The sequence below is a fragment of the Carya illinoinensis genome, chromosome 16 (assembly GCF_018687715.1).
Source record: "Carya illinoinensis cultivar Pawnee chromosome 16, C.illinoinensisPawnee_v1, whole genome shotgun sequence".
NCBI classification, from domain to species: Eukaryota; Viridiplantae; Streptophyta; class Magnoliopsida; order Fagales; family Juglandaceae; genus Carya; species Carya illinoinensis.
In genome coordinates, this window is record NC_056767.1 from 14447583 (window position 1) to 14461020 (window position 13438).

A 13438-nucleotide genomic window follows, 5' to 3' on the forward strand; every position below is an offset into this window, starting at 1 on the left:
TAGTGGCAAATTGTGAAACTGCATCCACATTGCAGCCTTATCAAACTACATTTGGCCCAAGGGAATATACCCATCAAACACATTCATGACAAATATGTTGCCATCAAATAGCCATGGACACCCACTCTCCACTCGGTTCTTATCAGCATGAGTTGCAAAGGTAATCTCAAAGATATTACGTCCCACTTCTGTGAAAATTGCTGGTTTACTGAGCCTCCACACCTTTGCCATAGTATTTTCAACTACGTTCTTCCCTATCACCCTCTCCGACCATATCTTACCAATCAAACTACGTTCACCCTTCCCCTGCACTTCCGAACTACCTTCCCCCTCAATCTCTATGGCCTCCCCTTCTTCTTCATTCAACTGAAAGTTACACCACATCTCCTGAAGTTTCTCCATCGCACAGACTCAACCTACGGTGAATAACCCTCGCAGACACCACCACTCAAACACCACCTCTATTTCCTAGAGAGAAAATAGAGAGGAGACTCTATGTAAGTAACATAATTTAATATTAATATAATATATAATTATGAGATCGTCAAGACTGAGTTCTATTGTATTGTATTAAAAATGTGATTACAGAAGCTTTATATACATAGCTATAAAGTTGTTCCCAAACCCACATTAAGCAAAATACAATAATAGTAAGTTAACTGCCTTTCTATGTACATGTGTAGAAACAGGAGACTAGCAAAACTTCTATTTTGTATAACTTATTACTCTTCCTCAAGATGGATTATATATATTTACTAGTCTCATCTTGCCAATGAGATGATTAAATTGATACAAACCAAGAGCTTTGGTCAAAATGTCTGCTATTTGGTTATTAGACTTTACATGAATCAGCTTGATAACCCCATCTTGTAGCTTTTCCCTTACAAGGTGACAATCCAACTCAATATGTTTGGTTCGTTCATGATAAACTGGATTAGATGAAATGTGAATCGCAACTTGACTGTCACAATATATCACAGAGTTGCTTAAGAATTATTGACACCACAATCTGACAACAAATTTTTTTAACCAAATCACTTCACATACAGCTGCTGCCATTGCCTTATATTCTGATTCTGCTGAAGATCTGGAAATGGTGTGTTGTTTCTTTGATTTCCAGCTAACCAAATTATCATCCAAGAATACAGTATAACCAGTAACAGACCTCCTAGTGCCAGGGCATGCTGCCTAATCTGAGTCTATATAGATTTTCAGTTGAAGATCAGTCGAAGCAGCATAGAAAAACAGACCCAAACCAATTGTGTTTTTGACATATTGAACTACTCTGTGAGCTGCTGCCATATGTGGTTTTCGAGGCTTATGCATAAATTGACTTAGCTTTTGCATAGAGAAAGTAATATCTAGCCTTGTAATCTTCAAATAGATCAATCTACCAATTAATCTTCTGTATTGAAAAGGATCTTCCAATTCATCACCATCACTGGAATTAAGAACCAAATTTTGTTCCATTGGAGAATTTGTTGGTTTACAACTTAGTAGACCACAATCCTCAAGAATTTCTAGAGAATACTTCCTCTGCCAAAGATGTATCCATTTAAAAGATCTAGTAGCCTCTAGACCCAAAAGATACTTCAAAGGGCCTGAGTCTTTCAACTTAAAGTGCTCATTCAAATATGCTTTTAAAGAAGCCACAGAAGCAATATCATTGATGGCTATTAAAATGTCATCAACATAGACTAAAAGCATGATAATTGAGCTTCCTTCAACCTTAGAAAAAATGGAATAATCTGATTTCAATTGAATAAAACCAATGGCTATCAAAGTGGAAGAAAACTTGGCAAACGACTGTCTTGAAGCTTGTTTTAAGCCATATAATGACTTTTTAAGTTTACAAACCAGCTTAGACTCCCCTTTGCTGTCAAAACTAGGAGGCAAAGACATATAAACCTCTTTATGTAGGTCACCATTCAAGAAAGTATTATTCACATCCATTTGAATAATGTTCCAATTTTTTACAGCACCAATTGATAGAAAAAGCCTAATTGTGGTAAGCTTAGCTACTGGACTGAAGGTCTCATGGTAATCAAAACCCTCCAATTGAGTATAACCCTTAGCTACCAATCAAGCTTTACATCTCTCAACACTGCCATTTGAGTTAAACTTCAGTTTATACACCCACTTACAACCAAGAGGGTGTTTTCCAGCAGGTAAAGGAACTAAATCCCATGTATGATTTTCCTCTATGGTTGATATTTCTAATTGCATGGCAGTTCTCCACTTAGGATAGGAAATAGCTTGAGAAAAAGTTTTGGGTTCAAAGAAGGTGGAGGTGGCAAGAACAAAATACTTATGGGAATGAGACAATCTGTCATAGGTCAAGAACTTACTAAGAGGATTAGAAGTGATTTGAGAAGAAGACCCAGCAGCTTAGTGATGAGAGGGATGAGAAGATTGCAAGGCAGCCTGTTGACAATGATAAGACTAAAGGTATGAAGGAGGATGTCTTTCTCTAGTTGATCTTCGAGGAGGACCAAGCTAAGTAGGTAGTGAAGGGACTGAAATAACAGTTTGAGGTTCAAGAATGGGAATAAAATCAGAAGTAGAAGGTGAAATGTGAAGGTTAGAGTTTGGAGCATAAAGTGGAAGTGAATGAGTGTTTTGAGGTTGAGACGGAAATGGTGTTGAGAAAGACGTTTTGAAAGGAAACACATCTTCATGAAATATTACATCCCTAGAAATGTAGCATGTCTGAGTTCCTATGTTCAACAATTTATAACCCTTAACACCAAAGGGATATCCTAGAAAAACAGATTTGATAGCTCTTGGTGAAAACTTTGATTGATTATGAGAAAGTATGGAGCCAAAATGTGACGCCCCCAAATCCCACGTATGGACACGTGGAAATCGAGACGTCGGGATGATGACAACACGGGTCACCACCCTATCGACAAGTGCCAAGTGTGTGTACATGCAACAAGTGTGCAAATAAAAACACGCAGTGGATAACAAAAGTCTTATAACTAAGTACCATAATTTTTCTTTGTTTATTACAAACCCGATTAAAACATACATAATAAAATATTACAAGCCTCAAATATTGTTTCAAAACCAAACTACAAGGCATAAAACTCCAAATCAATACTTCGGCGGAGCCGCCTCCTCGAGCTCAGCCTCCTCCTCTTCCTCGACCTTTGCATCAAAATCTAAGGTACCAAAATTGTACCGCAAGTAAGTAAAGATCCAAACGCCACAAGATAAAAACATATTAAACTCAACAATATGCATGAAAGAATGCTAAATGCACATATCCCATAAATCCACATTTTCCACGCACGCCAAAAATTCCATTTTGGCCCAAAACATTTCCTTTAAACATAACCTTGCCATTATCCCTGATAATGGCCCAAAAACCAAACCATCAGAGCACTATAGGCAGAAATCACATGCGGGACTCTACCACCATCCCTGCTCACCACCGTCCCTACGCGTGCACCGTAGGCGGGAATCACAGGCAGGATTCTACCACCGTCCCTACGCATGCACCGTAGGCGGGAATCACAGGCGGGATTCTACCACCGTCCCTGCTTACCACCGTCCCTACGCGTGCACTGTAGGCAGGAATCACAGGCGAGATTCTACCACTGTCCCTACTTACCACCATCCCTACACGTGCCTCCGACTCAAACCAGTCAATCCAATCGTTCACATAAACCAAAAATCTTTCTCGCTTGAAAGCCCAGTTTTCAAGTTCCAACCCATGTACATACATGCAATGCACACCTCAAGACACAATTCATCCAACAATAACAAAATCAACAATAACCAAACACTCCGTCGTCAAATCCATCCGACCTCTGACTCCTCGGACTTAGTCCGGAATTAACCAACCAGTCAATAAATTTATTGAAAAAGCGATAATATATTTAAATCTAAAATAGAGTTTGGAAAATACTTACAGCGCTATAAGGTATTTTTTGAAGGATCACGACGTTGCAAACGGCGGAGAAAAAGCAACGTAACGGTGTAAAATACACTGTGGCCGTGGGTTATAAAATACCCACTTTCGAACGGGGACAAACCAAGACTTGAAATTGATAGGGAATGGTCTAGAGATGTTTATGAAGCTAATGAAAGTGAGTTTTGGTCGTGGGTGGCTGTGGAAGTGAAAAAATGGCAAATCAGAGTTGAGCTCGTGGGAGCTGCTCTGGCAACGGATCGGGGCCAGAAATGGGTGGTTTAGGACAGCAAGAGGTAGGTGATGAAGTGGTGAAAAGATGGTGGCAGGAGGTGGAGCAACAAAAACCGGAAATGCACAAAAACCGTGCGGCTTAGATGGGCTCTCGGCGGCAAACGGCGGCTTGGATGGAGGTGAGATTTGGTGGGGAGGTTCACCGACCGGAGGGGGAAGTTTCTGGGTGGGTGGTGCAGGCCACGTCGCCGGCGAGCAGCAGTTCTAGGCTGAAGAAGCAACCAGCGACAGAGAGAGGGAGAAAAAGTGCAGCACGTTGGAGAAGAACGGGGAAGAAAGAAAGAAAAGAAGAAAAAAAGAAAAGAAGGAAAAGAAAAAGAAAAGGAAAAGAGAAAAAGAAAAAGAGAAAAGAAAAAGAAAAGATGAGGGAAAAGAAATGAGGTCCAATCCTCACCCTTGGAGTCCAAAAATTGATTCGACGAAAACAATTTTAAAAACTATAAAACGACTAAATTAATTTAAACAACACATCACGTTAAAATATAATAAAGCACTAATAAAAACTAAGAACTAAATTTTAAATCCAAAAACAAACTAAATTAAATTACACAACAATTTAAATTCAAAACGATAATTAATATAAAGAAAGGTCCACAAGACAAATATCACAACTAAATAAATCCAATTAAAATACAATAATTTAAAATAAATGAATGAATATATTAAATAAATTAAAATACTCCTTCAATGAAAATACACCTAAAAAGGGGATGTCACACAAAACACAAGCATCCAAACACTTTAAGATTTGAATAAAAAGGAACTTTATTATGTAAAAGCTCAAAAGGACTTTTATTGGGAAGAAGGGGACTTGGAATTCTATTAATGAGATAGACAGTTGTAAGTACACTGTCTTCCCAATAACAGCTAGGAATTTTGGCATGAAAAAGGAGTGACCTTGCCACATTGAGAATATGTTGGTGTTTACGCTCCACAACTGAATTTTGTTGTGAGGTGGCAATACAACTCAATTGGGGAAGGACCCCTTTAGAAGCAAAAAATGACTTGAGAGTAAATTCAAGTCCACTATCAGACCTGAGGGCTTTGATGCGAGCAGAAAATTGAGTTTCTATGTGAACAAAGAAGAACTATAGAAAAGAACTAGTCTCAGACTTAGATTTCATTAGGTATATCCAGGTAGCTCTAGAAAAATCATCTACTATGGAAAGGAAATACCTAAATCCATCTTTTGTAGGAATTGACATTAGACTCCATATATCACAGTGCACTAAATTAAAAGAAGCAGTAGATTTATTAGTGCTAATGGGAAAAGGTAAGCGTTTTTGTTTAGCAATAGGAAAAGTGGTACATGAATCAAACTTAGAAGACAAATGGGAAATGTGTTTATTCAAAAGTTGTAATCGAGAAAAACATGGATGTCATAATCTAAAATACCACAAGGCTACATTAGATTGGACAGAAACACAAGTAGAAGAAGAATTGTCATTATGTATAGTAGGGAAAGTGGATGTCAACTTGTAGAGGCCATCGTGCAATTCACCCATCCCAATCATCTTCCAAGTGACTAGGTCCTGCAAGAAACATTTGTCAGCTTTGAGAATTAGACAATAGTTTAAGAATTGTGTGAGTTTGCTAACAGAAATGAGATTGAATGAAAAAGTGGGGACACAGAGCACATTGGTTAAGGTGAGGGTGGGACTCATAATAATGTCACCAATGTGTGTAACATTAGCATAAGTACCATTTGGTAATTAAACTGAATATGACATAGCAGTAGGTGGGGTAGTGTATAAACTGGAAGAATGTACCATGTGGTCTGAAGCTCCACTATCGATTATCCAAGAGGATGATCCAATAAAAGGTGCAGCAAAACAAAAAGAAGTAAGGTTACTTGAGAAATTAGGAACCAAAGCCATATTGGCTGAAGGAGTGACGACAGGGGTGGGTTGGAGTAAAGCCAGCAATTGTTGATATTGACCCACAGTGATAGGCAAAGTTGTGGATGAATTATCAGTAACCATAGAGGACCGTTGAACAGAATTAATAGATCCAGCTTTAGACTTATCCCTAAACTTATAGTTAGGAGGATATCCATGCAATTTAAAACATTTGTCAACAATGTCCAGCAAGTCCACAATGACTACAAAGAAGTCTGCTACGTGCATTTCCTTTAAAATTCTTAAAGGAATTCTCAGATTTAGCAGCCAAAGCAACAGATTCAACAGAGGCAAAAGAAGAATTAGGATGACTAACAAGTCGCTGCCTCTCTTCTTGTATAACAAGAGAAAATGCCTTGTTAATAGAAGGTAAAGGATCCATCATCAAGATTTGATCTCTCACATTATCAAAAACATCATTGAGCCCCATGAGAAAAGTCATAACATAGGTCTGGTGTTGATTTTGAGTAAAAATCTTTGAAGAATTGCATGTGCAACCATGACAATGATAGACAGGTAAGGGTTGACAATTCAAAAGTTCATCCCATAGTACCTTTAAATCTGTGAAATATGTGCTAACATCATTATTCTCTTGGCGTAATGCAGTAATAGCAGTTTGCAATTCAAATATCCGAGGTCCGTTACCTTGTGAAAAATGTTCTTTCAGCTCAAGCCACATTGCACGAGAGGAATCAACATAGATTACACTTTGAGCAATCTTCGAAGTCAAGGAATTAAGTAACCAAGACAACACAATGGTGTCACATTTACTCCAAGAAGGAAACAGAGCAGCAACCTTGTCTAGAATAGGAAGGGATCCATCAATAAATCCAAGTTTATTCTGCGTCTTCAATGATAAGAACATGGAACGGGACCACAAATGGTAATTATTGTTGCTTAATTTTTCACTCACTAAGAGAACTCCAAGATGATTAGCATTTGTGAGGAAATATGGATTTTGTGGATCAAACTCAACATTATTGATGGAAATATTGGAAATATTGGAATTTCTGGAACTATTATCAATATCAGCCATGATCGAAAGAGAAAAATTGATCGAAAGGAGAAAGATGATCGAAAGAGGAAAGCTTAACGAAAGAGGAAATTAGAAAGAAACCCTAATTTCTTCTGATACCATGTTAAGAAATCTAATTTCCAGAGTAAAACCATTTTGTTGTATTGTATTAAAAATGTGATTACAGAAGCTTTATATACAAAGCTATAAAGCTGTTCCCAAAGCCAAATTAAGCAAAATACAATAATAGTAAGTTAACTGCCTTTCTATGTACACATGTAAAAACAGGAGACTAGAAAAACTTAAATATTGTAAAACTTATTAAACGGCCTTGGATGGAGGTAACATGGTGGCCGAGAAAGCTCGCACTCTTATTACAGCGCAGGCCCACGGAACAATGTGGGCCATGATTCTCCACTCACAGGTTTCAGCCACTAATCGCAACATGCTAGCAACAATGCTTGGCACATGAGGAGGGGCGACGGCGACTCAGGGTGCTGGCAGAGGATGGGCGACAACTACACAGGTGCTGGGGTGACACAAGAAGTGTAAATTCAAGGGGCAACAGAGGAGGAACGAGCGGTGACACCAGGTGGAGCTGGAGGAAAGTGATGCGGGCGAGGGAGGAGGGGTTTCAACGGCTGGGGGGGAAGCAAAATTCAAATGCAATGCACATTTGGTTAAAAAAAAAATTAAAGAGCAACCATGTGTGCATTGCTATAGTGGCTGCTCTATAGCAAAACTTAAATATTAATTTTGTGGTCTTTAAACCCACTACATTGGACTGAGTAAATTAGAAGAGTTGAAGCTTTTAACTACATTAAGTCCATCCCTTTCTTCATATAAGGCAAGGTATTGTTCATCACCAAATCATTATTTTATTCTAAAACCACATCTCCTCAATTGAAATAAATTATTTCCCTCATGAATCTATTCTTCCCAAAACCCTTTTCACTTTCTCTCCGTTTCTCCCTCGCCAAACACCCTCTTCATTTCTTCTCCCCGTTTCTCTCTTTCCTTCTCGTTCTTATTGGTTATCTCTTTGGCCCGACACTCCCTCTCTCCCCTTCTCTCCATTTTTTTCCTAAGGTTGTCGAAGTTGGGAATCCGGTACAAGGAGAAGGAGCACTAGATTTGCAAGATAAAATCCATTTTAATCAATTGGCCTTATACTTAGGGTTCTATTGTGCTTCACATAAGGTAATCAACTCCCCTTCTCTCGTTTTCTACGATTTGTAATTTTATTGTTTGGTTTTGACTTTCGTGTGATGACCCGCTTTTGAGTGTATTTTCACTGAAGTGTTGTTTTTATTTTAATTAATGTATCAGTTATTTATTTTAATTTATTTGCGTTTTAAAATTAGTTTTTAATTTATTTGATGTTGTGTTTTATTTCTTTAAGTTGTTTTGTGGTTTTTAATCTTTTTGGCGGTTTAGTTTTGTTTTCCCGGAGTGAGGATTGGACCTCACTTCCTTTCACATCTTTTTCCTTTTTTCTTTTTCCCTTTTTCTTTTTTTTTTTCTCTTTTTCTTTTTCCTTCTTCTTTTCTTTTTCCTTTCTTTTTCTTTTTTTTCTTCTTTTTCTTTTTCTTTTCTCTCTCCCCGCGTCCGAACCCCCCCCGATCGGCTCTCTCTCTCTCTCCTCCCTCTCCCTCACGCCGATACCTTCTCTGTACCGGCCCGCCGCCGTCCGGCCACCACTCGACTCGCCACCGGTCCCATTTTCTTCCCCTCCCTCCGGCGCACCACCCCTCCAAAGCCCACCCCCAACCGGCCGGCCGTTTGGCCGGAAAAGCTCTCCAAAGCCTCCACGGATTTTGCTCTGATCCGCCGCCGTCGCTCCACCTCCGGCCACCACTTCTTCACCGACTCCTTGCCGTCCTAACCCACCCATTTCCGGCCTCCAACGACCACCGGAACAGCTCCTACGAGCTTAGTTTCCGATTTGCACTTTCCGGCCATTTCCGGTGATTCCGCCGCCACCCACGGCCGTTCATCACTTCCAATAGCTTCACAACCATCCCCAGACCATTCCCTATCAATTTCGTGTCCTAGTTTGTCCCCGTTCAAAAGTGGGTTTTTCAAACCCACGGCCGCAGTGAATTTTCACTGTGATGTTGCTTTTCCGCCGCCGTTTGCAACGCCGCTTGTTTTCTAAAATTTCCATATAGCACTGTAAGTATTTTCCAAACCCTATTTCAGATTTAAATATATATCGCTCATTCAATTTATTTATTGTTGTTGGTTGTTGATTCCGGACTGAGTCCGAGGAGTTTCGGGGGTCGGATGGATGGAGGACGGAGTTGTTTGTTTAATTGTTTTATGTTGTTTGATTATTTTATTATGCATTGTTATGGCATTTCATGGTGCATGCACGTGTGTTTGTGGAATTGTGTGAAAAGCCTGTGTATTGGCGTGAGTGGTTTACGGGTGCGTGTGTATCACGACCCCAAGCCGGGATGGGGTATTATCCCGGTGGAGCTCCTCTGGTCACTCGGGAGCGGAATAAACTGAGTGATGTCCCCTGAGTTGTCGCTAGATGACGGGAGCGGGGGCTAGGGGTTGCTTAGCTACGAACGCGCCGGGCGCGGAACCGGGCATCGCCCTACGCACCGACTCTGTGGCCCTTCGCTGGTGAGGGCTAGAGGATGCTTGGCTACGCACGCGCGGGGCGCGGAACTGGGCATCGCTTGTTAGGTGTCACACGCGCGGTGGTACTCTGTGGTGTGGCACTGGAGCCAGGGTGTGCGGATGACCCCTAGGGGAGGTCATGGTGCACGCGGTTAAAATTGGATAATGGTTTGAGAGGCCAAATGGGACTTTTGGCGTGGTATTGGGCCAAATGGACTTTTGGCGAGATATTGGGCCAAATGTGACTTTTGGCGTGTTAGTTAGAAAGGTTGTGTGTTTTTGGGCCAAATGAGTTTTTTGGCGTGTGTGGAAAACTGGTATTTTATGGGTTTTGTGCATTGGGCATGTTTCATGCATCTTGTTTGAGTTTTATGTGTTTTTATCTGGTAGTGTTTGGGTTTTACTTACCTGCGGTACCATTCTTGGTTCCGTAGTTTTTGGTGCAGAGTTAGAGGACGAAGAGGAGGAGGCTGAGCCCGAGGATGCGGCTCCGCCGGGTTGCTGATGCTATGTTTTATATTTGTTTAAAACTGTATTTGTGTTTTGTAATATTTTATCTATGTACGTTTTAAACAGCTTGTATTACGTTAAGAAAAATTCTGGTACTTAGTTATGACTTTCGTTATCCGCTGCGTGTTCTTTCGTGCACATTTATTGCCTTTGCACACACTTGGCACCCGTCGTTAGGATGGTGACCCGGGTTGTCACCATCCGGACGTCTCGATTTCCCCGTGTTCGGGCGTGGGGATTTGGGTGCGTCACATTTCGCTTGATTTTTGGTGGTCTGCATCATGTTTGGTTTCGTTGAGAGTCAAGTTGATGCTTAATCTATCTTGTATGGAGGAGCTTAAAACTTTTGTTTTCAATACCCTTTTTATTTGTGCATCTTCTCTAGATTTTAATGGGCTAAGGTTCATGATTTTGTTGCTGCCTTTTCTTATTTCTTGTTAGGTGATTCTCTTGTATACTGTCATATGTTTTGCATTTCAATCTATATTTTAAAATTCAGCAAAATAAGTACCAAGGACTCTAGTTTTGCCGATGAGTTCAAAATGCTTCGACATTTCCTATATGCAGGCTCGTTTGCAAACTCATCCATGACAGTCTTTGAGAATTCCAGATGTTCCAACCCTTCATCTTCCAAATATATCTTCACACATTCCATAGATAGATGGCAATATTTGTACTGATGTTAAAAGATATAACTAATTAATAATTCCCGCTTCATATATTTCTAGGATATAGAGATGTTAATTTACGATGTAGCCTCCTTTTAACTTTATGAGACTAGTTGTAATTTATTCAAATTAATATGAATACAAGCATATGAATAAGAAACCCAGAGTTAGATAATCAGTTTGGCAGGGAAATGGATTATAAAGCCATTTGAATTTTGAAAAATAATATTTGTTGTAGTGGAGTGCACAAGTGCTGTTCAATCCTTTTGAAAAAAGTGAGTAAATAAGGAATTTATATGAAAAAATAAATTTTTAATAATAAATCTCATTCTTTTTCAAAACAATTACATGACGATTATACACTTCACGATTATATGTTGCATTACTCTTGAATTTTAAACATAAAAATTGACATGAAAGGGAATACAGGGAAAGTAAAAAAAATCTGCTAGCTTAAGCTAGTTTGGATCTTGTAAACAAACAGTACTTACTAGTTTTATGCCTCTAGTTGGAACTCATTTGCTAAAGAATGTTATGAAGGAAGTAAAGTGAAAAAGAAACAGGATACAGATCATGTATATATATATATATAAGTGGTAGGAAGGAGGTATTACAGATCATGTATATATGTAAGTGTTCATAACAACTCAATGATAAAAACCATTATGGAGAATTGTCTGATTTATTAAAACAGAATACACACACACACACACACACACACATATATATGTCTTCTATATATAAAAAAGTGTCTATAAAACGGAATATTGTTGTTTTAACGGAAAATCTTGTTTTTCTGTTAAAGTTAACGCTGTTTGTCTACATTCGTCCGTGTACTATGAATTAAACTTCATTAAATACTGCATTTTGATTGATAATTTCAAAAAAATAATTTAAAATTTGCAAAAAAAAAAAAAAACAGTGCCACATTAAGAATAAGTTCAAGCTGGGTAGGGATACGCCCCCATTGTGGCTATTTATTATGTTTGTGTCCATTTGTATTCTATTATAATAAGTTAAAATTTGCAAAATAAACAATGCCACATTATAATACGTTCAGGATAGGTAGGGATATACAATTGTCTTTTTTCTATACATTATAATAGCAAAACATTATAATAAGTTATAATTTGAGAAAAACACAGTTCCATTTGCTCTACTTTTTCCCCTTGTGTCTTTGTGCCAACAACTGAATTTGTGAATATTATCCATGCATTGGAATGGAACCTGCAAACAGAAAGAGAAAATATATTATATATTAGATAATATATTATATTGCATGTTAGAGTAAAGACAATATACATTAGAAATTACAAATTCTATTATATTTATAAAAGTCTAACCATTAATTAGAAAAATTGTGCAATCAAAACAAAAACATGAAGAGGCAACCGAATGGCCAAGCGGTGCAGTAGTCAAATTTAAAGTTCGAACACCAAGAGACATCTTTCATAGGAACCCAAGAGGCATTGAATTATGTTTAAGAATTGCTTTCAGTTTTTACTATGCTCTGTGTCTCTCAAATCAAGTATCTCTCAAATCAAGTGTGGCCAGGCAGTGCAGTGGTGCTAAGGATTCAAGGAAGATTTAAAAGGTGAGTCTAACTACCTTTTGTGTGTTTCTAGTATATATAGTCTATCTAAGCATTACATATGTTTGTTCATATTTTTAAGAAATGAAGTAACTGATACATAAAACCTAGAAATTCATAAAACTTCTCAGAAAACTTATAAGAAAACTCAAATGAGGAAACTTATTCATCAATCCACATATTCAGTTTATCTTCTATTTCTTTCAGTTTCTTCTATGCTATCTCTCTCAAGTCAAGTGTGGCCAAGCAGTGTAGTGGTGCTAAGGTTTGAAGGAAGATTGAAATGGTGAGTCTAACTACATTTTGTGTTTATAGTATATATAGCCTATCTATGCATTACACATGTTTGTTCATATTTCTAAGAAATGAAGCACCTAATACCATAAAACTTAGAGATTCATAAAAGTTAATAAAAAAACTTATAAAAAAAAAACTCAAAAACAAATAAAACCTAATCCCTATAGTCAAACAATAATAAGAAGAAAAATATAGCAAAATTAATTAGAAAATCAACCCCAAACACAAAAAAATAAATAAATAAAATAAAACGAAATGAAACAAAAAAACACAAAAAATACCTGGAGAAAAGGGTCATTGTATAGTGATGGACTGTACCCAAACAAAGCAACAAGTTTCAAAAAGACGAAGAAGAAGAAGAAAACACCAAGATACATCTTTCATAGGAAACTACAGCAAACAAAACACTACACAAATCTACAGTGAGAAAAAAAAATCAGTAAAACAATTACTAACTAAATACACAAGAAAAAATAGATCCTGGAACTTCTCGGATCTAGACAAAAAAGATCTGCTAAAATAGCAAAAAAAAAAAAAAAAAAAGGTGTTTTTCTTTTCAAAACTTAAAGCTAAAAGTCGTAGATCTGAAAAAAAAAATTACTAACAATATACATAAGA

General features: G+C 38.0%; 1 protein-coding gene across 1 annotated transcript; it reads right to left on the reverse strand.

The window, feature by feature from the left end:
- Window positions 1–6283: 6283 nt before the first annotated feature.
- Window positions 6284–7144, reverse strand: LOC122298852. Its single transcript, XM_043108698.1, has one exon. It carries the CDS (start codon window positions 7142–7144, stop codon window positions 6284–6286), a length of 861 nt encoding a protein of 286 aa, XP_042964632.1.
- Window positions 7145–13438: the final 6294 nt, after the last annotated feature.

Coding starts and splice junctions, on each gene's coding strand:
- LOC122298852 (XM_043108698.1), bottom strand. CDS start 7,144: ATGGCTGATATTGATAATAGTTCCAGAAATTCCAATATTTCCAATATT.